At 33.5% G+C, this 27,467-nt stretch overlaps 2 protein-coding genes across 4 annotated transcripts in view; both read right to left on the minus strand.

Annotated features, from left to right (window-relative positions):
- LOC134716470 (von Willebrand factor A domain-containing protein 5A-like) overlaps nucleotides 1-27,467 on the minus strand; it is a 390,229-nt gene that overhangs the window by 203,382 nt on the left and 159,380 nt on the right. The gene's annotated exons all lie outside the window — the stretch shown is intronic.
- On the minus strand, nucleotides 1,616-26,756 carry LOC134714829 (uncharacterized). 3 transcript variants are annotated; one of them, XM_063576438.1, is made up of 8 exons: nucleotides 26,648-26,756; nucleotides 20,128-20,274; nucleotides 18,906-19,050; nucleotides 14,074-14,187; nucleotides 13,380-13,505; nucleotides 6,026-6,136; nucleotides 2,643-2,724; nucleotides 1,616-1,900 (listed from the first exon to the last, which is right to left on the minus strand). In XM_063576438.1, the coding sequence occupies exons 1-7, from the start codon at nucleotides 26,648-26,650 to the stop codon at nucleotides 2,654-2,656; spliced, it is 717 nt and encodes a 238-aa protein (XP_063432508.1). In that variant the 5' UTR covers nucleotides 26,651-26,756; the 3' UTR covers nucleotides 1,616-1,900; nucleotides 2,643-2,653. The 3 variants fall into 3 exon arrangements, with proteins under 3 accessions (XP_063432508.1, XP_063432506.1, XP_063432509.1); XM_063576436.1 differs by having other exon boundaries at nucleotides 1,617-1,900; nucleotides 2,658-2,724; XM_063576439.1 differs by lacking the exon at nucleotides 2,643-2,724 and having other exon boundaries at nucleotides 1,617-1,900.

The raw sequence follows: 27,467 nt of genomic DNA on the forward strand, positions 1-27,467 counted from the left end.
CAACCTTTCAATGAGATCATGTAGCACATTAGCTATTGACTAGAAGGCAGTAGTACAGCCTCATCAGTGCCCATGCAACATTCCAGAAGTATGTTACTGATAGTGAACCAAAATTGTAAACCTACTCCGTAATTGTGATGTATCATAAAGGACTAACTACAGCCTCGTCAGTGCCCAAGCAGTCTAGAAGTATATTATATCGAACCTTATTGTAAACCTACTCCATAACTCGGGATGTAGCTATTCCAGCAATTTGAATTCTTAAAATTGGACAACATACACTTTTTAAATAGACAACTTTACATCTAAAATATGTCAAAACCAAGGATCTTTACAGTTTTCCTATTTATTTAAGATATTATAGAGATTGTTTATATCGTCTTATTGATGTTAAAGATATTTATACTATGGGATATAGTGATATTTTCTGTAGAGTATAATGCATTTTAAACTTTTACTCACATAATGATAAATTGCAGATGGAAGTATACATAGCTTTAATACTACATATACCCTAGAATCTAACAGAACTTTATAGCTGTGAAATTTGACACACCTCGTAAAAAATTATTAAATATAGAACTGCATATAATAACATCGTATTCAATGATGAGAATTTTTTAGCCCGAAAGTATTATTTTATAATTGCCTTAACTGAACAGAGTGGCATTTTCTCACAAATTTGTTTAGGAAAATTTATCATGTTTGAATTATGGATTTATAGTTCTCATGCCTGTATGGTAATGTACTAGCACAGGGATAAGTAAATATAAATACAATAAAAATTTGATACCTGAAAACTGTAGAAGCAAGACAAAATACTCTACCAACTGAGGATTACCCCATACAATTTAGCTAATCTATTGGGAGTCCTCAAAACAAAATTATATACATAAAATAATATACAAAAAGGTGAGTTGACCAAAGAAATAAAAAACAATACCTTATACACAACAAACAAGCAAGTAAAATGTCATATGAAACAAGTATTAACTATTATATTAATTTTACACAGTATTTTCAGAAAATTTCCAAATCTTCAACTGTCCATGTTTTATGGGTGAACAGAACTTCAGCTGATAATGTGATTAAACTTTTGTCGTATACATCCTTTGTATAGTGTAATTCATTAGTTTGAAGTGCAGATTTTGAATATTCTATAGGAAAAGTATGATTTAAGGCGTATAATACAAGCATATCAATAACAATATAGACTAGCTACATCCCTTTTTGATATTTATCCCATGGCTTTTTTTCAAGATGCACTTTATATTTTCTTATCAAGTTAGTTATAAGAATAGAGGATGTGGTATGATTGTCAATGAGACAGTAATCTGGAAAGGTTCCAAGTACAAATAAAAATTTATCTACAGGTTACCGTACGGCTTTCAACAATGGACAAGAATCCACAACATAAAGTAAGCTGTAAAAAGCCCATAAACAAGAAAATGTGACACAATTCAAGATAACAACAAACCTTTATAAATTTAGATTCACCTTTATAAATCAAGGCATCATGCATCCCCTGTAGGTCGATATTAATAGAGATTTTCATATACAATGCTATAAACCTCTTTATATAAGCAAAAGTAATACATGCATATAACTGCCAATAAGTGCACTCTAAATCTAAGACTACTTTTTAACTCATGTAATTTATATCAAAAGAGCAAAACCTAAGAAGATATAATTGTAACAGGATGCTGTTATAGATGTCCAAAGAAACACAAATTGAATTCTCCTTCAAATCAAAAACTATCTCCAGGGCCTGTATAATTCTAGAAATGCCCCTCAGGGCACTAACCTTGTATGATCAGTGAATGTGCCTTGCTAAAACATAGGGTAATCCATGATTACAAAGTTCGCCTCATCTGCAACATTCTTTGTACCTAAGACAAACCTATAAAACACAATAATTCATAAAAGTAAGAGCTTTAAGCTAAGGAGGGTCAACTATGCATGAAATGTAGGTCAAATTACATGATTCTAGACCATATAGTGACTGAGAAATGAACTCGACATAAACTTTAACCAAAGTCAATCAAGCATGAAATGTAGGTCAAATTGACCTATTTTGGTATGGATGCTGACAGGCTCCCAAAGTTACATCCCCACATCAAGTGACACGATCCTAGGTCATAAAGTATCCGAGAAATGAACTCGGATGTAAACTTTAACCAAAGTCAATAAAAGCATGAAATGTAGGTCAAATTGACCAATTTTGGTATGGATGTTGACAGGCTCCCAAAGTTACACTCCCACATCAAGTTATATGATCCTAGGCCACATAGTATCTAAGAAATGAACTTCGACGTAAACTTTAACCAAAGTCAATCAAGCATGAAATGTAGGTCAAATTGACCTATTTTGGTATGGATGCTGACAGGCTCGCAAAGTTACATCCCCACATCAAGTTACATGATCCTAGGCCACATAGTATCTGAGAAATGAACTCGGACGTAAACTTTAACCAAAGTCAATCAAGCATGAAATGGAGGTCAAATTGACCTATTTTGGTATTGATGCTGACAGGCTTGCAAAGTTACATCCCCACATCAAATTACATGATCCTAGGCCACATAGTATCTGAGAAATGAACTCGGACGTAAACTTTTAACCAAAGTTAATCAATGTGTACTTACATTTTTGATACTTACCAATCACTTGGTGTGAAAGTTGAAGGAGCCTTCCTTTTTCTCTTGCCAGTTTTGAGTGATACAACTTCTATTAATTCATTATTATTATAGGTTCAAGATAGGAATTAAATATTAAACAAGATGAACTGTGAGCTATTACTCACAAAAGTCTACCCCCGCTAACCATATCATTATAGGATCTGCAAGTTCGTAAACAGGAAGTAGAAGAGCAGCAGACCTGAAAACCACTTAAACAATACAGCACCCCAACCTGATACTTGATAACAAATATCTAATAGCTGTAATACATAGTAGTTGAGAAAAGTGTTACGAAAATTTTTCATTAATATCCCTGTCTAATTTATGTACTAAGTCCGTAAACAGGAAGTTGAAGAGCGACAGACCTGAAAACCGCTTACACAGTACAGCACCCCAACCTGATGCTTGATATCAAATATCAAATAGCTGTGATTCATAGTAGCAGAGAAAAGTCTTACGAAAATTTTTCATTAATACCCCTATGTCTAATATATGTACTAAGTCTGTAAACAGGAAGTAGAAGAGCGACAGACCTGAAAACCGTTTACATGGTACAGCACCCCAACCTGATGCTTGATATCAAATATCTAATAGCTGTGATACATAGTAGTTGAGAAAAGTGTTATGAAAATTTTTCATTAATACCCCTATGTCTAATATATGTACTAAGTCTGTAAACAGGAAGTAGATGAGCACCAGACCTGAAAACCACTTACACGGTACAGCACCCCAAATTGATGCTTGATACCAAATATCTAATAGCTGTAATACATAGTAGCTGAGAAAAGTGTTACAAAAAAGTGTTACGGATGGACTGACAGAGGACGGACTGACTGACGGACAGAGGTAAAACACTATACCCCCTCTCTCCTTCGGAGCGGGGGTATAATTATTACTGTTAATTTACTTAGCTGGCACTGATAACGGTAATTAAAGAGAAATTTAAAATATGACAGGTGTGTTTTTTCTTTTATATTGTCTTAATTACATGTACTTAGCCAAGTGGCATTTATAACCATGCTAATTTTTATTCCGATTAAGTTGATGCCCTGACCTCTTTTGATCTCTAGTTAACACTTGCCAATAATATAAACATACAGACCATGAAAAGAAAACTTGTTAAGTATGAAAATGGGAAAGAACAAGAGCAAAGTCGGCTCTGGACCTGCAGCGCTGGCACTTCATGGAAACATAGGTGCTTACCAATCGCAGCATAATAGTATGTAGCATTGGATAATAAAGGGAATTGTGAAAACAAAAGGAAATTGAGTACAGGTTTTTTATATATAAAATGCAAGAAATATGACAATTTTAGCATGATATACATCTATTAAATTTTGGCCTTGGCAGCCATGTTGGTTGCCCGTCAAGGACTACGGATATAATTTTAAAAATAGATACCATAAGGATGATTGTGGCCAAGATTGGTTCCATTTGACCTGGTAGTTTCAGAGGAGAAAATTATTATTTGCGAAATTTTAACCCTCGCTAACACTCGGGATTAAAATTTTACACAAACAATGCAACCCATGTTAAAATCTCCAATAAACCATGGCTGCCATGAATTATTTCTTAAATAGTCAAAAACGTTAAAATTGGCCAAAAATCATCATTTATGGGCAATAACCCCTTTGCGAGGGCATCCGACAATTTTGGCATAAATGGAACTTAGGTAGATTTTGACATTCTGAACATTTTTGCCTATGTCAGATTTTCTCTATCTGCAATGGTTTTCAAGAAATTAGTCAATATTTGCATTTTACCCCTATGTTCTATTTTTAGCCCTGGCGGCCATCTTGGTTGACTGACATGGACATCATACCCTAAGGATGATTGTGGCTAGTTTTCGTTCCATTTGGCCTGGCAGTTGCAGAGGAGAAGATTTTTGTTAAAAGTTAACGGACGACGACGACGGACGCCAAGTGATGGGAATAGCTCAGTTGATCTTTCAGGTCAGGTGAGCTAATAAAAAGTGAAAGGGAACCAGGCATTACAAATTCCAGCCTAATTTTAAAATTTCAATTCAATCGGATGAAGCATTTTTGAATTAGTGTACAACATACAAGAAAAACGCATTTTTTTAACACCAAAGTCCCACAACTCTAGAACAACATATAGAAAAATCAGAAAAAAACCGAAAGAGAACCAGGCATTACCTATTCTAGCCTAATTATAAAATTTCGGATTAATCGGATGAAGCATTTTTGAGTTACTGTACGACATTCAAGAAAAATGGCATTTTTTGTAAAAATCAAAGTCCCATACTCTGGACACATCGCAAAATTGGAAAAAAACAAAAGGTAACCAGACATTACCAATTCCAGCCTAATTTTAAAATTTCAGTTCAATTGGATGAAGCATTTTTGAATTCATGAACGACATACAAGAATAAAGAGCTTGGCCGAGTGCACCATGATACGACCGCAATGGTCGACAAGTGTTCATTTGGGCAAGTGTTGACACACTTCTAAAGTGGACACAATAATATGCTTGACACAGTAATTTGCTGGACACAGAAATTACATTAGTACTAAAAAGCACCACTTTGGCCCCTAATAGGTTGGAAGAACTGCAAGTCCTAGCTCAAATCTGCTAAAATTCTCTATGTTGGAAATTCGATAAGGACTCTAAAGAAGAAAAAAAAACCTTTGAAATCGGACGAGAAATAAAAAAGTTTGTTTTTTGGGATTGAGCACCACTTTGGCCCCTAATAGCTCGGAAACGGTACAAGCTACGTTAAATCCGTCGAGACTCTACCAGTGCAAAAGTTCATAAGGAAAACAATGAAAAATGAAAAAATCAAAATGAAAATATGAAAATTAAAAATTTCATGAACAAAAAAGAGAAGTCCGTTTTAGCCCCTTTTAGCTCTGAAACCTTAAGTCCTAGCTCAAATCTGTAAAAATTCACTTTGTTGGAAAAAATATGACTACTTTTGACATAACTGAAAATCGAAATTGTCAATTTTATTTAATATAAAAAGAAATTCAGGTTTAAAGATATTTTTTAGCCTACAACTTTTGAAAATTTACTGGATTTTTTTTCCTTAAATTGACGATTGTTGTTGGAAGGGACTTGGACAATATTCATGACATGGTCAAATTACAACTAGATGGAAAATTAGACGCCTTTTTCGTGCCACCGTGACAATAAGTGAAGGGCATATTGTTTATACTGATCCATCTGTCCGTTTGATGTTTTAGAACAAAATAAAACATAAATTATGGATGGATGGACAACAGACAGACGATAAATAATGGATGAAAATGCTTAGTGATGGCAAAAACTTGCAAGCCTTTCAGGCTAAGTGACCAAAACAGAAACCAATAATACAAATCAGCAATTCTTACTTTTCTTGTTTTCTTGCTTTTCAGCTACTTTACTGCTGCTTGGAGTATATATTTTTCTAGGAATTCTTTTCCTTTTTGGATAGGAAATTGGAGTTTCCATTGTTGGTAGATCTGCAAAAGATGAATATCATATTTGACAGATGTTTCACTATCAACTGTTTCATTACCAGGACCAAAATAAAAAAAATAATGTATGATCTGACAAAAAAAAAAAAACAAGCTGTGTCAAGTCTTGTATTGCTGTTTTATATTTCAGAATATTTATGTGTCCGTGTCGTTACCAATTCCACTCTGAATGTAAATCATAATAATTTTGCGCTTGACACGAACCAGCTAGTAACTATTGCAAGAAAGGTAACTAGAGGCTCCAAGGAGCCTGTGTCGCTCACCTGTTTTCAAATTTGTCTAAATCTTCCTTTGAGGATGATTTCAGACCCACTGGCTGTATTTTTTAGATCTTGTCCTACTTAACATTTTTGCTGTTCAAACTTTCAATATATCTATAACAGTTTAAAAGATACTTTTTAAAGCACTAAAATCGGTGAAAATATAAAAATAGAGGATATGGTAATAAACAAGTAATAAACATTTAAGGGCAATAAATCCAATAACAATTGGTCATTTGAACTGTGTGTAGAGCTTTTATTGCTGAACATATTTGCAATCTAAAATATTTTTTTTTCTATCTATAATCACTGTGCTTAAACAGCTGTGGGTAACTTAAGTTATCCACAGCCCAAGATGGCGCAAGACATCTTCTGTTTATATAGATTTTAGTTATTTTAAAGCAAAACAAAGTTGTTTAACGAAGATAAAGCTTTCAAGAAGATGTATATCAGTTTCGCCCGCACTAATAAAAGTAGAAATAACTCAAGTATAAAACAATAAGTCGAAAAACAACTGATTTTAAAAGTCCAAAAGAGGTACGTAACTTTTACAAGAGATATCCGTAACTTTTTTTACGTAATTTACAGAGATGTCCGTAACTTCATGATGTGTCTTTAACTTTTCTCAGAATTTATATTGTTATACACAAAAATATAAAGGTAAGCTATGAAATATCGTAAGTTGGTATACAACTACATTTAGTTACAGTAAAGAGTAAAGGTTAACGCCTTACTTATTCCCAAAAACGGCAAGGGGAATTCATAGTCAGAAGTTCCAATTTTCGAAACGATCCCTTAAAGCAAAACACTAAACCCCTTCAACATTTTTTATTCTAGATTATATGTGATATCACTCTGTCTGTTTTACTCATAAAATTACAGCAACACAGTACTGCAACATACATTTTTACAATAACAAACCACGGCTGTCCTTAATCAACTAGTTTAAGATGAATATTAAGAAGCCGAAAAATCTGAACATGTAGCTTAAATGTTTTTCTTCTATGCGGTGCCAATATTCAAATTTTCAGATGAAATTACAAAAGGGAATAAACCGTACATTAATACTGAAACAATGAAAATATCTTAGCCTTATTTTTTAAGAAACCAGGACTAGTTGGGTTAATAAACTTTCTTCATTATTTACTTGTGTTACTCATCGAAACATAGTGCAATTACATATATGTAATTTCAAATAGATTTGCCAGGATCACATTGTTGTTTTTCTTCAAACAGTTGAAAATAAAATTTCTACTGGGATAATGATTTATTGAGTTCTTTGAAACCCTGTCTCTCCTTCGGTAGCTGTTAATAGTGGAAAACACTGGTATACAATGGTATAAAGCCGATGCCCGTAAATGCAGTTACGGTTAGCCGTAGATGGCATACGAAAATATGGGCATTATATTTTCTAGCTTTTAAGCCTATAAAATTGTTACAATTGTTGAATTTTGCAATTTAGGAAAAGGTCAGTGTCTCAAGATTTAATATAGACCAGAATCATGTTTATTATATGTCTAGCTGTTTCATTTTTAAAGCTCTTAGTGAGCTGTAAGATGCGTGTACCTGCTGCTTTTTCTACAGTTTAGATGCCCTTAACTTGTAAAGCGGATGCGTGTAACTTGCAGATCTAATGATTGTAAATTGCAGTAGCTGAAATGCTGAAGTTTATTGCATGTTTAATGTACAAATTATCCTGTATTGGTACGCAATTTTATGTTATATTTTCATGAAATTAGAGAGCGTGGCACTCTTCCTATACGAGGCATCGGATTTAATGTCCCTAATCTGACCGGACCTGACTGTGTATTTGTACATCCAGCACAGCTAAACGGACCAAAGTTAAGCGCTTAAGTTGGTATTATCCCCATGTTTGTGAGTGTCATTTTCTTCGGTGTCCGTGGAAAAGGAAAACAAATGTCAGATCATTATGTATAAAGAATCCTTATATACGCAAAAATTATGCATCCAAAGGCTACAACAGAAAAATTACCCACGGCCAGAGTTTTCGGTTAAGAAAAGTTACGGACATCTTTTGCCATTTTTAAAATTGTTCTTAGGCTAAGCTAAGACAAAATGCATTACATTTTTTGTTTTCAGTTGATTATTTTGCCTTAGATACAATACATTGACAACTTGTAAAGAATTATTAATGCGTAAATCTAAAGATATTTGATAAAATTAAAATCGCATTATTTTACGCCGCCATATTGGGCTGTGGGTAACTTAAGTTACCCACAGCCGTTTAAGCACAGTGATAATAGTTTATGAGATAATAGCCAAAAGCATTCAAATTTGCCAAAAACTGTCATTTATGGCCAATAACCCCTATGCAGGAGTATCCAACAATTTTGACATAAATATAAATTAAATAGATCTTGTCATTCTGAACATTTTTGTCCTTGTCACATTTTCTCTGTTTGCAATGAATGGTTTTTGAGATATTAGTCAATACAGTCGAACATATTTTTCATTAACAGCCATATGTTTAATATATGTACTAAGTCCGTAAACAGGATGGCTTAGTATGACGGACGAAGGGACAGACAAAGTCCATGATTTGCTATTGGAAACCGCAGAAATTGGTAGGATCAAAATCTAAATTAGGAGGTGCACAATGGGAACATGTAACAAAGATTCTCTGACAGTTTCATGGAATTCCCTTCAGTAGTTTAGGGACGGAAGGATGAACGGACGGACACAACGAATACTATATACCCCGTTTTTTTAAGCGGGGGTAAAACTAAATAATGTATCAAATTATTACAATAAAATATCAATGAAAGACTCATTTTTTTTTTTACAAAATTTTAAAAATAAAGATTGATAGTCATGTTACTGTAAAGGACAGTTGAAAGTATAATTAAAGAAATTGTTCATTGAAACTTTAGGCCAAATTGTAATATATGGACTGGCAGGCCACTCCAAAAGGCCCTCAGTGTCTTGAACTATTTCTTAAATATTGACCTTAATCACATGAAATATTTGTACAAGGTAAATAAATCCTTGTATCCACCTCATCAAAAGTCATAAATTGTATAATATACAATTATGACCTTCATGGAAAGTTAATACAGTCAAACCTGTGAAAACCGGACCCTGAGTAATCCGGTTTCCTGTCAATTCCGGCCGAAAATTAAAGTCCCACTTCCTTCCCTTAATATTCTTTGCAAAAATGTCCCTTGTAAACCGGACCCTGTCTATTCGGAATTCCGATCTAATTATCTAGTCCCAATACAGTAAATTACTTTCATGACTTTAATTATTACCTGTCAAAACCGGTTTGGCCTTTTATCATAACGGTATTGATTGATGTCAATCAACTGATCAAGTCGACAGAGATCCGACCACTTTTGAAACGAAATAACTGCTATGGAAAATTAATCTTCAATGCCTACGGAGGAAACTTATGATGGACAGAAAAACAACTCGTGTTTATCAATTCAAACAATGTGGAGATTCCGACGCAAACAAAATCTGCGAAAGTGAAAATGAAGCGGACGAGCCAGAAACTTTAACTTCATATGAGTATTTCTTCACAAACATTAAATGTATGAATCATTTTTCAAATTCCAAAGATGATGGATTTCTTAACTTTCTCATACCAATGAGAGCAATGATTGAAGATGTTTCGTTCGTAGAAAAATGGTAAAAAGCAGGGACATGTCCAAATATATATTGTGTTCAAATCATCGGCACTCTAGGTTAAATAAAATTAGTTTCAGAATTTTCTATTATTCAATACACTAATTTATAATATGTCAGTAATCTACTGTACTATACAAGCTTATTATTTGTTAATTGCATGAAATATGCAGTTCTGTAAAATATCTGACGTCATGAACCACTGACTTCCTGTCAATCTGAAAACCTGAATAAACCGACCCACTGCCTAAACCGGCCCTTTTTGACGGTCCCAGAGGTGGCCGGTTTACACAGGTTTTACTGTATCCAAAATTGATAAATCGAGGAAGAGGTTATTTCCTGCGGGCATAGCCAAAGGGAAATTCCCCCTTTCGAGATTTAACAATTTTGGATATTAACTTTTCATGAAGGACATAATTGTTTTATTATACCACACTAAACATTGGACTTGTTTTAACCCATTTTACAAGCATCAGCGTAAAAGTTTCATTTCAAAAACTAACTAGTCTTTGAGACTTTCAGGAAATTTACCAAAGTTGGAATTGCAACTTTTGGAATCAGAGCATTTCAAAACATTTCATTAGTTTTTATGATATATATATATGGTAAGTCTTGTAGAATGATTCCAAAAATCAAGCAGTCTTTTTAAGACTTTCAGAAAATTTACAAAACTTGGAATTGCAATTTTTTGAAATCTTAGTGTTCCATGTAATTCCAATAAATAAAATGTAGCAAAAGAGATTAATTGCAAGTTAAATTTTGAAAAATTAATGAGTCTTTGAGACTTTCAGGAAATTTACCAAAAATGGAAATCTGAACATTCAAAAATATTTTGTTTGTTTTTGCAATGTAAGAATAGTAAGTTTTGAAGAACATTTTCAAAGATTTGCCAGTCTTTGAGACTTTCAGGAATTTTCTTAAAACTGGAATTGGCATTTTTTTAAAATCCAAGTGTGCATATCTTTTTATATGTTATTGTAAAACACAATTAGTTTCAAGGAACATTTCCAAAATTTAAACAGTTTTTGAGACTTTCAGGAAATTTACCAAAGTTGGAATTGCCATATTTGGAATCCAAACATACAGTATTGTTCCAACTGTTATACTAATACATAATAAAAAGCTTCGCCGAGCACAGCATGATACGACCGCAGTTGTCGACAAGTGTTCATTTGGGCAAGTATTGACACACTACTAAAGTGGACACAATAATGTGCTGGACACAGTAATTTGCTGGACACAGTAATTTGCTGGATACAGTAATTAGCTGGACACAGTAATATACTGGACACAGAAATTAAGACCCTTGTAGCAGGGAAACCGTAAGTCCCAGCTTAAATTTGGAGAGAATCAAACGGGTTGGAAATTTGTTAAGGAATCCAAACAAAAAAAATGTTGTAATTTGACGAGAAATAAAAAAGTTCTATTTTTGGAGTTAGCACCACTTTGGCCCCTAATAGCTCGGAAACGGTAAAAGCTATGTTAAATCCGTTGACATACTATCGGTGCGGAAGTTCATAAGGAACATAATGAAAAAAACAAAACCAAAATAAGATGAAAAATAAAAATTTGACAAACAAAAAAGAGAAGTTCGTTTTAGCCCTTTTAGCCCCTTGTAGCTCAGAAACCGTAAGTCCTAGCTCAAATCGGTAAAAATTTTCTGAGTTGGAAATTTCATAAGGAATCCAAAGAAAAAAAACCCGTTGAAATCGGACGAGAAATAAAAAAGTTTTTTTTTTTTATTTAGCACCACTTTGGTCCCTAATAGCTCGGAAACGGTAAAAGCTACGTTAAGTCCGTTGACATACTATCGGTACGGAATTTCATAAGGAACATAATGAAAAAAACAAAATGAAAATAAGATGAAAAATAAAAATTTGACGAACAAAAAAGAGAAGGCAGTTTTAGCCCCTTTTGGCCCCTTGTAGCTCTGAAACCGTACGTAGGTCCTAGCTCAAATCGCTTAAAATTTCATGAGGAATCAAAAAAAAAAAACCCATTGAAATCGGACAAGAAATAAAAAAGTTCGTTTTTTGGGATTTAGCACCACTTTGGCCGCTTATAGCTCGGAAACGGTAAAGGCTATGTTAAATCCGTTGCAATATTACAGTTGCGGGATTTCATAAGGAACATTATGAAAAAAATTTGATTAAAATTGAACAAACAAGAATGTGTCCTCAGTACACGAATGCTCCACTCGCACTATCATTTTCTATGTTCAGTGGACCGTGAAATTGGGGTAAAATCTCTAATTTGGCATTAAAATTAGAAAGATCATATCATAGGGAACATGTGTACCAAGTTTGAAGTCCATTGGACTTCAACTTCATCAAAAACTACCTCGACCAAAAACTTTAACCTGAAGCGGGACAGACGGACGAACGAACGAACGGACGGACGGACGAACGAACGGACGCACATCCCAGAAAACATAATGCCCCTCAACTAACGTAGGTGGGGCATAAAAATAAATCCTCTACATCATATTTAATATAAACACTTATTTTGCCCTTTTTGGCCCCTATTTCAGGAACCGGCGGGGGCATAACCCCCAAAAACAATCCTAAGCTGTATTTTGTGGTTATATTCCTTGTGTTAAAATTTCGTAGCATTTGCTCTATCAGAACTTAAGTTATTGTCCGGAAACCATTAATCTGGACGACGACGACGACGCCGACACCGACGACGCCAACGGACAGGGGCGATACCATTATACGAACGCAAAATTTTTGCGGTTGTATAAAAAGTTAGTTGCTTGGATCATAATCATACCAAAAGATGTCGCATATTAATCATTTGGTGGGAAATCATTTTGCCCTAAGGGCAAAGTTCAAAATTCCGAAACCTTTGACACAGACAACTTTCATAGTACTACTTATACACTTATAATTTTCATGTTTCTACCATGAAAGGTGTAAGAGGAGTTCGTGCAGAATCGATTTTGTCATTATTTTTAACCCTTAGGAAAATGCCCTCAGGGCTTGCAGGCAAAATACCATGCCACTGCTAGACTTGGTACCCATAATGGGAGGTCATACTGTTGGAACCAACTTCCTATTGTAAATAGTTTGGAAGATTTCACCATTTTCTGCCTATCTCAAAAACGAAATTTTGCTCATAAATTTGCCCTAGGGCATGAATTTCATACCCTGATCACATATTCTAACATGCTACCAAGTTTCAAGTTTCCATCATTTCTAGTTTCTGAGATTTTGCATGACATTACATACATACAAACAGACGGACTGCATTACATACATGACATAATCCCCCCGCTTTCGCTTAGCAGGGGGGATAAAAACAGCACTTGACAATATTTATACCCTCTTCTTCATTGATAATATTCTCTTCTGAATCGATGAACTGTTCCCTCTCAAAATCTTCTTCTGCCACTACACCTTCCATCTGAGTATTTCTATCTTCTTCTCTGTCTATTTCTAACTCTTTCTCTGAATAAGGAAAGATATTTCATTAACTAACATAAATTGCTTACCTGGATAGTCTTAACCAAACATATCAATGGCTAAATATAGCAATTTTAATGCCGTTTTAATTTTTTGTGTGTGATCTATGCATTCTTTTAGTAACAATTTTGAAGATGACTGAATAAAAAAAAAACTAGAGGCTCAGGTGAGCATCAAGAATTGCCCATGGCAGCCAATTTTGTTGTCCAATCAGGACGAAATGAGGCAATTTTATAACAGACCTTACATAGATGCATCCTGCCAAGTTTGATTCCATTTAGCCCAGCGGTTTCAGAGGGGAAGATTAAAGTGTGATAAGTTATGATAGATGTTTCATGGTGGCAAAAGCTCACATTACCCTAATAATAATCTATAAAGCAATCAACAATGCTCATCTTTCATACATGTTGTCTGAAATAAATTAAATATTCTGCAATCATGGACTAATGCAAAACATATTACAATTAATCATTCAATTATTAAACAGAAATCAAAAACACATGTTTCTGAATTCACAATTCCATTTGTTTCTTTGGTAAAACTCTAAATTTACCTGAATCAGAGTCCAAAATGCATTGCAGTTGTTCTATTACCCTGGGCCTACTTATGACGTACTGCATCACCACAGATGGATTTGCATCTGCAAATCTGGTCCATTTTTCTTTAACTGAAAATATAAGATTTTCATCCAATGATAAACAGAGGACAGGTCTGAGCTTTTTTTTTGCAAAGGTTTATTTTGCCTCTCAAGCTTAAAATGACTTAATTGACAGTCCAAAATAACATTTGAAATTACAGATAATTTTATCAATACAAACTGAGGTGCTCAACAACCTACTTTGTTGACTACTCAATAACCTATATTGTGGTCAACACAGGAATTGTGTTACCAGTAGCTTGCTTCATACAGTAATGTGTTTGATATGCTTACTTTCTTGACAGTCTAACTTGCTTGCCACGATTATGTTGGTAGTTCACTATTATTGAAATATATTGGAAATCAGAATTAGAATAAACAGCTGCGCCACAAGTGCAATATACGCCCATTCCGATTTTTTTTTATAGTTCATTTCAAAACATATGCAGTGGAACCTGTCTTATCCGACACACCTCGGGACCAGAGAAATATGTCGGATTGGACAGGGTGTCGGAATACTCGGGTTTCACATTTGATAAAAGTGAAATAAGCATGTAAGATACAAACGTGGGCAATAACACCCAAAATAGGTTTTACTAAGGAGATCCTTTAAAGAAAAATAGTGTTTATGAAACATTACACCACGTCAAGTACGAATTCCGAAGATCTCGTAAATATTTAGTACGATAAATTTCAGTGAGATTGACAAGTTCTTAGAACATTTACAGTGTTAGTCTTCATCAATTGTTTAACTATTTTCCCAGTCATGGTTATTTGTATCATTTAGTCGGAATATTGTCTTCGACACTGGTTACATAAAGTAAACTGTCAAAATGAAATCGTTTCACAGTCCAATTAGCAATATTTCTTCGTCTGGATTTTTTTCCCCAACAATTTACTCACATTGAATTAAGAAAGACATTATGAAAAGTATGTATTAAGATTTATATATTTTCCATATGTTGTAGAAATGTTTTTATCCCGTACTGAGCCTCAAATTTCCTATCCGATCAATAAAAAATAACAAGATATTTGTGTACACAGGTAATGGATTAAATTACCTTTAATAAAAATGCATGAAATACACCTGACTGAATTATGATTACCTTGTTTATAAATTGATTAAGGAGATCAAAGGGTCGGATTAAACAAGTATAATTAGAGTACTTATGAAGGCTGGGACTTGAAAATGCTGTCGGATTACGGAGTAGACGGGTGACGGAATACAGAAGATTTTTTAACAAAGAATGTTAAAGAAAACTTTCGGGACCAGTAAATTTTGTCAGATTTCACAGGATGTCGGAATATTCAGGTGTCGGATTAAGCAGATTCGAATGTAATTATCAGATCATGTCTATTTCAAACAAAACAAAAGAAGAAACACTATGTGAATTTTAAAAGCAAACAGACAATTATTTTTATAAAAATAAAATTTAATAAAATAATGAAAAAAATAATAAATTAAATATAGAACCAAAAAAAATCTAAATGAAAATAGGAAAAAAATATTCTTTAGTTATTCACAAAAAAAAAGTAAGTTACTTAGTCCGCTCCCAACTCCAGAACTCTAAAAGGACAATAGGGAAAATAACAAAAACCAAAGGCATTTACTCTACATAGGACCTACATGTAACATCATGTTAAAATTTAGTAAGAATTGGTCAAAGTAAACTTGAGTTTTTGTGAAAAATGTCAATTTTCAATGAACAAAGTCCCATAACTCTTGAACGACAAAAGTGAAAATCAATGAACCGTGACAAGACTCAAACTCAATCTGTAACATCAATAAATATCTATATACCAAAAATCAGTTCAATATCTCAAGGTGGTTAGTAAAAAAGTCTGGAAAACTGGTTGTTGCGCAACAAGTCAGAATGACAAACAAGGGTAAAACTATATGTCCCGACCACTTTGTGGCGGGACATAAAAAAGTGCTGAAAACTTCAAATTCACTGTAATTTTCTAAGTCCGAGGGCGTAACTTCCGTAAAAATTATTCAACCACAACCAAAGTAGAACTTAATCTGTAACTTCTCATGATAAGACCACATACCAAAAATAAAATCAATTGGTTGAACATTACAAAAAAAAGTGTGGAATACTTAAAATTCACTGTAATTTTGTATGTATAGAAATATTTTATATTTTGGGCCACTTTTACCTTTAACCTATGTCTTTTACTTTTTATTGTTTTGTATGTTTTATATTTGGTTTGTTTAGCCCCACTGCCAGTGGTTTTACATTTACAATTTCTTTGATATTGAATTTTTCTATGTCCAAGGGCTGTAGCTTCCGTGAAAATCATTGAACCGTCACCAAACTCTAACTTAATCTGTAACTCTTCATAATAAGGCTACATACCAAAGATATTATCATTTGGTTGAAGCATTACCAAAATAAAGAGCTACGCCAAGCGCAGCATGATACGACCGCAGTGGTCGAACAGGTGTTCATTTGGGCAAGCATTGACACACTACTAAAGTGGACACAATAATATGCTGGACACAATAATATGCTGGACACAGTAATATGCTGGACAGAGAATTCTGATTAGTAATAAAAAAACTTTTTTTTTGTTTTTTTTTTATTTAGCACCACTTTGGCCCCTAATAGCTCGAAAACGGTAAAGGCTATGCTAAATCTGTCGTACTCTACTGTTGCGAAAATTCATAAGGAACATAAAGAAAAACTAGAAAATGTGTCTGTAAGCCACAGATGCCCTGCCATTAAGATCAATATGAGGTTCCATGTTGTCTCATGTAAAAATTGACCAAAATGCTGCTGAAAAGAGCTGTATGGTAAATTTAAACCAAAGTCACTCAAGCATAAGATATGTCAAAGTGACCAAAAAGAGGTCAAACTGTGCTGCACTGTGCAAGAATACTACAACAGTGTAATATCATTGATACACTACCACAGATTCCGAGAAATGGCAGTAAATGCAAAACTTAACCAAAATCATTCAAGCATAAAATGTAGGTCATGGTATTCTAGAAGATGCTGAACTGTGCTGCACTATGCAAGGACACTACAATACATTAATATCATTGATATACTACATTAGGTTCTTGAGAAATAATCCTCGACACAAAACTTTACCAAAATCACTGAAGCATAAAATGTAGGTCATAGTGACCAAAAAGATGCTGAACTGTGCTGCACTAAGCAAGAACACTACCAATAGTCTAATATCATTGATACACTACCATAGGGTTCTGAGAAATGGACCTATACACAAAACATTACCAAAACCACTGAAGCATAAAATGTAGGTCATATTGACCAAAAAGATGCTGAACTGTGTTGCACTAAGCAAGAACACTACAACAGTCTAATATCATTGATGCACTACCATAGGGTTCTGAGAAATGGACCTAAACGCAAAACTTAACCAAAATCACTCAAGCATAAAATGTAGGTCATAGTGACCCAAAAGATGCTGAACTGTTGAACTGTGTTACACTACATAGGAACACCACAGTGGTGAAATATCATTCATATATTACAATAGGTTTCTTCACAATGGTCATTTATGAAAAAAGTTATTGAAGTCAATCAAGCATGAAATGTAGGTCAAATTGACCCAAATGTTGTTGATTAATGTAGTACTATTTAAGAAGAATATACTGATGAAATATCATTGGTACATCATTATCACATTCTGAGAAATGGACCTTAACGCAAAACTTAACCAAGATCGGGACAGACGGACGTACATACGTATGTACAGACGGACAAGGGTAAATCTATATGCCCCTTTCACTTCGTGGCGGGGCATAAAAAACAAAACCAAAATAAGATGAAAAATAAAAATTTGACGAACAAAAAAGAGAAGTCTTTTTTAACCCCTTTTAGCCCCTTATAGCTCAGAAAATGTAAGTCCTAGCTCAAATCTGTTAAAATACACTATGTTGGAAATTCATAATTTGCTGTTATACATTTTGAAATTGTTTAAAACACTAAGGTTTTTCTACTTCAAGGCATAGGATTTCCTTGGTCTTATTTTGGTGCCCTGTTTCGGTATATTTTGGGTTTATAAGCTCTTCAACTTTATAGTGATTTTGGATTTGCATAGTTTTAGATACATGTAAGAGCGTCACTGATGAGTCTTTTATAGACGAAACACGCGTCTGGCGCAGAAAAAATCTTGCCTTGAACTTTGATGTGATTTTTTTTTTTAACACCATGATGGTTTTCACTGCTGGTGGAGGTATTCTTCCTAGAGGTTAACCCGCTCCGCTAGTCAACACTTCGGTGCTGACGTGATTCATCAAACTAAATGTGCTGTTATAAATTTTGAAATTGTTTAAAACAATAAAGTTTTTCTACTTCAAGGCATAGGATTTCCTTGGTCTTATTTTGGTTCCCTGTTTCGGTATATTTTGGGTTTATAATCTCTTCAACTTCATAGTGATTTGGATTTGCATAGTTTTAGATAAGAGTGTCACTAATGAGTCTTTTATAGACGAAACACTCGACTGGCGCAGAAAAAATATTGCCTTGAACTTTGATGTGATTTTGGGTTTTTTTTGACTGGAAAATGTAATTTTAAGAATTGAATGCAGATTTTTTGCATTTTATGGGCGTGTAAAAGCGTTGACCGTGCGCACATTTTTTGTATGAAGCACTTCCACGCTTTATATAAAATGTGCTTCGGTCAACGCTTTTACACGCCGATTAAGTACAAAAAATATGCATTCAATTCTTAAATCAATGTGCATATAAACATGATAAACATCATAAACTCACAAGATTCCACAGGTGCACACGTCTTTCTTGTTATGAAATTTTTTATCCAGGTGTAAAGTCTATTCTTTTCTTTCCTTTTCCTTGAATTCTGTCCACAACTGTCCTTCTCATCTAGAGGGGGACTGTCATACTTGGTTCCTACTTCCTAAAGATAACACACATGAAAATCAATATTCAGCAGTTACAAAACTGTACACTAAATAATAATATATGTATGCAAGAGCAAAACAAGAAATCTGTGTGAACTGATGCTTATTAGTGATACTCCGCTCCCGAACTTTGGCGCTAAATACGAAAAATTGAATAATAGATAGAAATAAAATTGTATAATAATAACATCATGAAATAATGGGTGAGATATCACTGATGAAGATGCGTGTCAAAATTCTTTCAAATCTCCTTCCCAAGGGTATGAAGTTAAACTTGTAAATGTATCATGTGTATTGAGTCTGCAATGAAATTCTTGTTCCATATTAAATCTAACTTGAAACTATGAGCACAACTCTATACCCCACCCCTTTTTCCCTCTCACTTTCCTAACCCTATAAGTCATGAGACTTACATCTGATATCGCAAGAAGTTCATCTTCCAATGATACAACCACCTAGGCTCTACAGTACAAAAGCTATGCCAATGATACAACCACCTAGGCTCTACAGTACAAAAGCTATGACATGAAGAACATGAAGAAGAAAAGCATTTTACTATCATGAAGGTCAAGGGTCACATTGACCTAAATTTGGTACGTGACACATCATCTTCGTTTTGCTATCATGAAGATCAAAGTCAAGGTCATTGTGACATAATTTCATTCGTGACACATCCACCTCCCGTATATGATTCATCCACATACCAAGTTTGATAATCCTACAATGTAGGTACTAAGGTACAAAAGTTCTGCTCAGGACAATGAGCAGGACGGATGGACAGACAGACAGACAGACAGAGGTGATTCCTATATACATGATATACCCACACAAACTTCATTTGATGGGGTATAAAAACGTCAAATAATGCCTTCAAGTTTTTACATGATGTTAACAGTCTACAAACAAACATTTGGGACCATCTTATATTCTTACAGGGTATAAAAAATTGTCATGCATGTCCATCAGACAAACATATATTCCTAAAATTGAACAACCCGTCAACAGTAAAAACAGCAGTCTACATGTAGTCAAAATCTTTTTACTACCTGTCTATATCCTACTATAGTACAAACCTGAACAATGTCAGTTTCTGTTTTCATTTCCAGATATATTTTTAAAATATATATCTCCAGGGGTGATGTCTTTGGTGTTTTTTTGATGACTTCCATCAATTTTTCTTCAAACAAGATAAATGGGGATGTAGGTGCCATGCTCATAAACTATAAAAAAAATAAACACAGATTTGTTACAACAATCATGACAATATCATCTTTTGAGGAGAAAAACGTCACATTTTAGCAATGCGTATTGCACACATATTTGTGTCAGGATGTTAATGCTACAGATACATGTAGTGAATGGGCTATTCCAGAAATAATCCATACCCCCCCCTATAGAGGGTACATGGGGTTCAGAAAAAAATCCATGGAAAATTTGGGATGTGGTTCAGAAAAAAATCTGGAATTCCATGTCGGTCCTATAGAAGGCAAAAAGATAAATTAAAATATTCCATGGAAAATTATGCTGTTGTTATTAGGAAATTTCTGGAAATCCAGAGCATCCTATAGAAGGCAACAATAAAAGTTTAAAAATTCCATGGAAAATCTGGATTCTAGTCGCTTTCAGTAAACTTAAGATAAATTTGTGCTTGTATGTATATCTGTAGTTCATTAGGTAATTCTAAAGCCCTATGTATCTTTACAAACAATGTACCAGAAATTTAAAGTGGTTTAATAGGTTTTTGCTCGTTGTTGAAGGCTGTACGATATTCTTAAGTGGTTAATTTTGTATCTTTTGATCTCTGGTGGGGAGTACAAATAATTATGATGTCTAGGAAAGCTATTTTAAGCTTTTGCTTTGACGCCTTCCAGTGGATCAAAAGATGTGAAAATTGAAAAATACCCACAGCAGATGGCATGATTATCTTAACTATTGGAGAGTAGTCTTATTGGCAATTTGGAAATGATACCACATTTTATTATTTTAATACTACATGTATAAAGTGTGTCCATACATGTTGTAAGCCAGAGTTGTCAGTACTGAACTTAAGTCTGAGAGTTGTAAATTTGAAATTGTTTGCAATAGGACCTAAAAAAAAATAAAAAAATGTACATTTGTTCATGTACCTCAGCTTCTAACATAACATTCAGGGGATATGATATTCATGTAGATATTGATAGTGATAATACTTCAAAAGAAATGCATACTTTCAACACCACATGACATGTTTACTATTACATTTGTAATCTTATTGGGACAATTCACAACTTCTAATTGGAGATTGAGATAATAATATTTCCCCTCTTTTCTTTTACCATGGAAGTTACATGTACATGCATGTATATCAGTATATTGGTATTATAGAACTTGTTTGCTTTTTTGCATTTTCATAAAACATGTGTTATCATGGTTATGGTCATGGCATAAGGGAAAAAATTCTCAGAAAATAAATGCCTGTGATTAAAAAAAATATTTTGAAACTTGCATTTCTAGAACTAAGTGAAATTAAATTGATATGAATACTGTGTATATTATAATTTATTCATGACAAAAATGATAAAAAAAAAACCTTTATAAACATAACAAATGGTTCTAACATCCAAATTCCACTAATTATATTTAACTTTTGATTTTGTAATCAAACTTGATTATAGACCCATAGTTATCTTTTTGTTTCAAGTTTGTTTTTTATTGTGAAGGAGTCATATTTTAATGCAGCTATAAGGTTTATGATAAAAAATGTAAAACATCCATACTAAGAAATGAAGAATCAAAAGAAATGACTAAGTAAAAATACTGGATGTTGATAACAAATCAAGATTTTTACAACTATTTACAAGTCAGTGTTTTAATGGTTTTAAAATAAAAACAAAATCATAGTTCACTATCTGGATTTATAGGGTTTTATTTACAATGATTTATGTTCTCTACAAGTATGTTTGTATTGAAATTTGTGAGAAACCACACACCAGGACCTACTGCTTTTCATAGTTGTTGAGGTTGAAGATTATTTTATCTAGCCATCTAGTTGACAAACAATCAGTAATTAAAAAGCTTTAAAGAAGTCCCACTGTGAACACATGGCCATTTCTGTGGACTTTAATTATATCATAATATACTACATGCAATTACTTGAACCACATGTTATAAGACAAAGGAGATAAATACTAGGAACTATGTATCCACAATCCCTTGCTCTGCAAAAATAAATATTTAGTCTCAGTTTTAAAATTAGAAAAGTTTATTTTTTTATTATTTAAATTGTTATTTTTTCCGTTTATTTATCAATCATTATAATACATTGACTCTATTTGTCTAAGTGGATTAATATGATTACATCTATTATATGAATATGTTTTGAATATATATACATAATGTATCATCTTTCAGTTCCATAACTTATCTTAACTTTAAAAATGTTAAACATGTATACATTTAAAAAATCAAATGTCATTCATATTACATGTATTATACAAATTTAGAGTTTAACAATTGTTTAAAAGTTTTGTAATTTTCTTTAATTTCATGATGTTTTAGGAAATTATAACATGTAAAGAAATACAGGAATTTGAAAACAATAAGAAATTATATAAATCGTTCCCCAAAGAAGGATTGTTAGATGTCTAGATTTGGCGACTTTAGTTGCAGGCGACAAATAGAAAATTGTAAAACTGCATGTACAGGAAATTATATGAGATTAGAGACACATTTATTTTGTAATGTATTGTGAACTAATTTATAATTTTTTTAAAAACCATTTGTATTTGGAGAAAACATTTTCAAATTGTGACTGTGGTATGAGAACATTAAAGGAGTAGGTCCGGTAAGGGCCGATTTTGGCCCCAAATTTCAGTTTCATCTAACGAAATATTTAGGACACTTTTTAAACACTTAAGTGTATATTTCAATTGATTCGATTAGTTTATGTAAAAGATTTTAACTGATCAGTCATTAAAAACGCTCCGATTGAAGCTTAAATATGAAAAATCTAACAAATATGCCAAAAAACGTCACTTTTCAGATGGTTTTCGTCAAAAATGAAAGTGGCCGCATCCCTGTTCATCCTCAACCTTTATATATGTTATGTATTATCATCAAATACAACTTACATTTTAATATTATGAATGAACACGAATGCGGCCACTTTACAATACGCACATTTAAAATTCAGTTCAAGAGAAGTCCGAGTCTGATGTCAGAAGATATTACCAAAGAAAATATTTAATCTCCTGAATAAATGTCTCAGAATATTCACATGACATTCATATTTACCAAGCCAAAATATGAAGAAACTCGCCCCTTTACCCTCGTTACCCGTAATGCTGTATACATAACTTCTCTTCATTAGAGGCTGCATTATCTAAGCTTTAGACGGAAACTGTCTAAAATTTAACTAAAATGCTATAATTGTGAAGATTTCAGTAATTTAGCATGACTTTATGATGCTAGTACACGATATTTGTACATTGTATTGTCAAAAACAGCACATATTTCTGTAGCAGAAGCATTCTACTTTCCAAAAAATAGCTAAAAGATTACATTTGCTCAATTTTGCAAAGCTGCTTAATTTTGGAGCCAAAAACATGAAAAAGGGGTCTTACTGAACCTACTCCTTTGATAACTTCTCAAATTTCATTCCAGTATACAATTTTTTTTTGTAGAAAATCAGTCATTTCTTATTCAAATTTATATTGAAGATTTTATAATATAAATATAAAGATAACATACATACTAAACAAAAATTTTGTTTTACAAAAAAAAGGGGGGGATGTCTGGAGCTTATAAAATTCAAAACTCAGAAGATTTTGCCACTAGCTGATTTTGATAACCAATATAACAATCTATTTATGTTGAACCATGGAAGTATTATATTGACAGGAACTACAACGATTTGTTAGCACTTATTTATAAACCGGGGAGCTCTGTAGAAAAGATATGGAAACTGACTAATTAGTATGTTATCGTTAATAGCCCTTTGTGACCATGTGCGATGCCGCCGTCCTAAATTGACCAGACATACTTCTTATCATCACGTGGTTTTTTTTGCGAAAGGTTATCTCTAATACCTGTCGGAAAACCCCTTTGTTTATTTTAATCTCGTCTGTGGTCTTTCAGAATTATTCAATTTTTCAAAACAAATCGATTATGTACAAAACAAGAAAATCGGACGAGAACTTTGAATACTACAACGTTTTGAAGTGGTGAGTGACAATATTTCATTAGTTTGTGGGTTAAGTTTAAATCGTAATTAAGGTGTGTTCCGGTTACCGCCGGTTAAAAATAAATATATTTGATAAAAATAATTACTGTGAAGTTTCGAGTAGTCTATATAGTTAAGGTACTGGATAACCCTGGAAAGTAGAAATTTCCAGTTTAAAATACGAAAATTAATCGAACAAGTACCAACATCAACAAAATACAGAAGAAGAAAACAGAGATCTCACTTCGTTGTGTAGCTATTTATATAATGTTGGTTAATATCTTTTTAATTGTGAATATAAAAACTTCATGTCTACCCGCAATTGAAAGACCTTTCCGATCATATAAAGCCATGGTCAGTATTTTATCATTTGAACATGTATGACTATGCCAATATATATACTAGCCAAGATTTAAAAAAAGTCTTTATGACCCGAGTATTGTTTTCTCACAAGGACAAATCTTAAAGTTATCAACTTCTACTGTAAATCTTATACTTTATATATGCACTTAAAAAACAAGGTTTAATGTCTATTTCAAAAACGTAAACTGAAACTGTTTTACAGTGCACTTAACATATACATGTCCATGAAATCAGAAATCAGTGATGTATATTTGGCAGTCAGGATATTTCATATATCAGTGGCGGATGCAGGAATTTTCGAAAGGGGGGGGTGCTAGCCCAGGGCAAAGGGGGGGTGCAAAACATATGTCCCGATTCAAATGCATTGATCTGCCAAAATAAAGGGGGGTGCGCACCCCCGGAACCCCCCTCTGGATCCGCCACTGTATATAATAATATACGTAAAGCCTTATTTAACATGGTGTTAAACCAGCCCTGGATTTGGAGTAAGTCTTATAATTGCTCTATAATAAAATTGTCTTTTTTTAAATCTTGATTAAATCGGCTCAATTTTCAATATGTACAGTCCCGAAATATGAATGAAATACATGCCACTGGACGTAAGACAAACAACTTTCAATCACAACTTATGATGTGCTTTTTCTACCCTTCAACCCTTTAAAACAAATCCAAAATAGTCTTTTTTTGTCAACAGATATGGTAAAAAATGGACCCAGACTATAACTGTCGTTTATGTGGAACTACAGAAAAGAGAACTGCTCACCACCTATCATACAAAAAATCAAAATATGCTAGAGACATTAAACTCTCACTAAACATTGATATTCAAAATGATCCAAGTGATTTTCCAAAATTTATTTGTATTAGTTGTCAATCTAAGTTGTATATATGTTGAATCATTGCAAACTAGATTTCGCAAAAAGACTTGTTTTTGACATTAGTGCCCTTGAATCTTTCTCTTTTGTTCCATCGCGCTTTAGCATGCTGTACCATCGTACTTTAGGGAACAAACAAACATCGCACTTTAGCGTGAGACACCATCATACTTTAGCGTAGACCATTGCACTTTAGCGTGACCATCGCACTTTAGAGTACCATCGCACTTTAGAGTCCTACATGTATAAACAAGAAGATGTGGTAAGAATACCAATGAGACATCTCTCAACCCAAATCACAGCGCATAAAAAGTTAACAGGTATAGGTCAAAAACATGGAGCCTTGGCTCACACCAAGCAACAAGTTATAATGGGCCCCAAAAATAACAGAAAACCAACTGTGGAATCTATATGAAAAAAAAAGAAACCAGAAACATGAACAAGTTACTACACCAACAAATGACAACCACTGAACAATGTCAATGGCATCTGACTTAGAAAAGGTGCATAAAAAAATGTAGTGTTTTAAACATTACAACAGGAGCCAACCTTCACCCTTACCAGAGACCGTAATGTATCATAACAATATAAAAAGACCCAAGATAAATTATCCATTGAATGATTGTACATTTGAAATGGATGAACTTGATCACAAAGACATTTAAACAAAAACAAGTAAGCATACAGCTGCCATACACTGAATGAATGCCAGTTTGATCTAATCATCTACATGTATGACACAAAAAAAACAATATTAAAACTTATTTGTTTCATGAAAATTGTTTATCTGGAATTTTTCTGTTGGAAATTAAATTTGTCTGGAAATATTTATTTCTACAGGATATTTTCTTGGAATTTTTAGTATTATTCTCATTTTTTTCCTGAAATATTTTTTAGAATTTTTGAAATAATCTGGAAATTATTGACAACTTACAGAATATTTTCTTGAAAATCTGAGATTTTAACAGATTTTTTTTCTAGAAATCCTTAACCTTCTATAGGGGGGGTATGGATTATTTCTGGAATAGCCCAATACGGCAATAGTGAATAATCAACAATAAGGGATTCTACACTTCAAGAGGATTTTCCAACTGAAGTGGTTCATCTGGTAAAGGTGGAAAATACGGGGGGGGGAGGGGTCCGCCACTGTCTCACCATTCCTCCATAATTATTTTTATGGTTGTGTTTCCTATTCTTATCGTTGCGTTTTGTTGTTAGCGCCTTATGACAAATCCATTAAATATGTGCATGATGTGTACACTGGTTTTGCTGACGTATCTATTATACAATAAACTGCATATCGGAATCGGTTTTTGAGATCCGGATTGGACACGACTGGTGTGCGACTAAACCCGAGACTCGCCGAGCGTTTTACACTCCTACCTAGGAGTCTACTCCCGTATTCGGAAGAAGAAATATTTAAAATTTAACTGTCGAGAGTGGATAAATATCGTATTGCACGAGATTTGGTGGTGGAATTTGTTTATCTAATGATTTTCTAACAATACGCAGGCAAACTTATTCCTTCTTTGCGACTGATCTGCAAAAAGATGTGTTCTTTCTATGTGATGTCATCAGGCATGGTCGCCTTTTTTTCATGCCGTCACAATAGGAAATTCGGAGGAAAACAAGAAAATTCGACGTCATAATCGGATTTTAACCAATCAAGAACTGAGATCAAACGAAGCACACGTGGATTTTTTTTATACAATGGGTGCACTAGAAAGGGATAAATTGACTAAAAATTAGAGAAAAATATTTATAAAACTTCTGAGTAGTTGCTATTGTAGAGGGAGAGGACAGGGGGTACCCTTCTCCCTTCTTCCACCCCTCTTCTCCTTTCTCCTACCCCTCTTCTCCTTATTTTTTTTTTAATTTACCGGAAAAAAGAGAGATATTTTATTTTGTCATATTTTATTTTTTTGTCCAACTTTTTCTCCTTTCTCCCAGCCTTCCTCTCCTTTCTCCTACCCAT

This window comes from Mytilus trossulus, chromosome 4, assembly GCF_036588685.1.
Source record: "Mytilus trossulus isolate FHL-02 chromosome 4, PNRI_Mtr1.1.1.hap1, whole genome shotgun sequence".
NCBI classification, from domain to species: domain Eukaryota; kingdom Metazoa; phylum Mollusca; class Bivalvia; order Mytilida; family Mytilidae; genus Mytilus; species Mytilus trossulus.

Bases quoted from the DNA above. Each gene is read 5' to 3' on its own strand.
- LOC134714829 (XM_063576436.1), bottom strand. The intron at 13,506-14,073 runs GTAAATTTAGAG...TTCCTTATTCAG, and splicing joins CATTTTGGACTCTGATTCAG to AGAAAGAGTTAGAAATAGAC. The intron at 2,725-6,025 runs GTAAGAATTGCT...ATGAATTAATAG, and splicing joins AAAGCAAGAAAACAAGAAAA to AAGTTGTATCACTCAAAACT.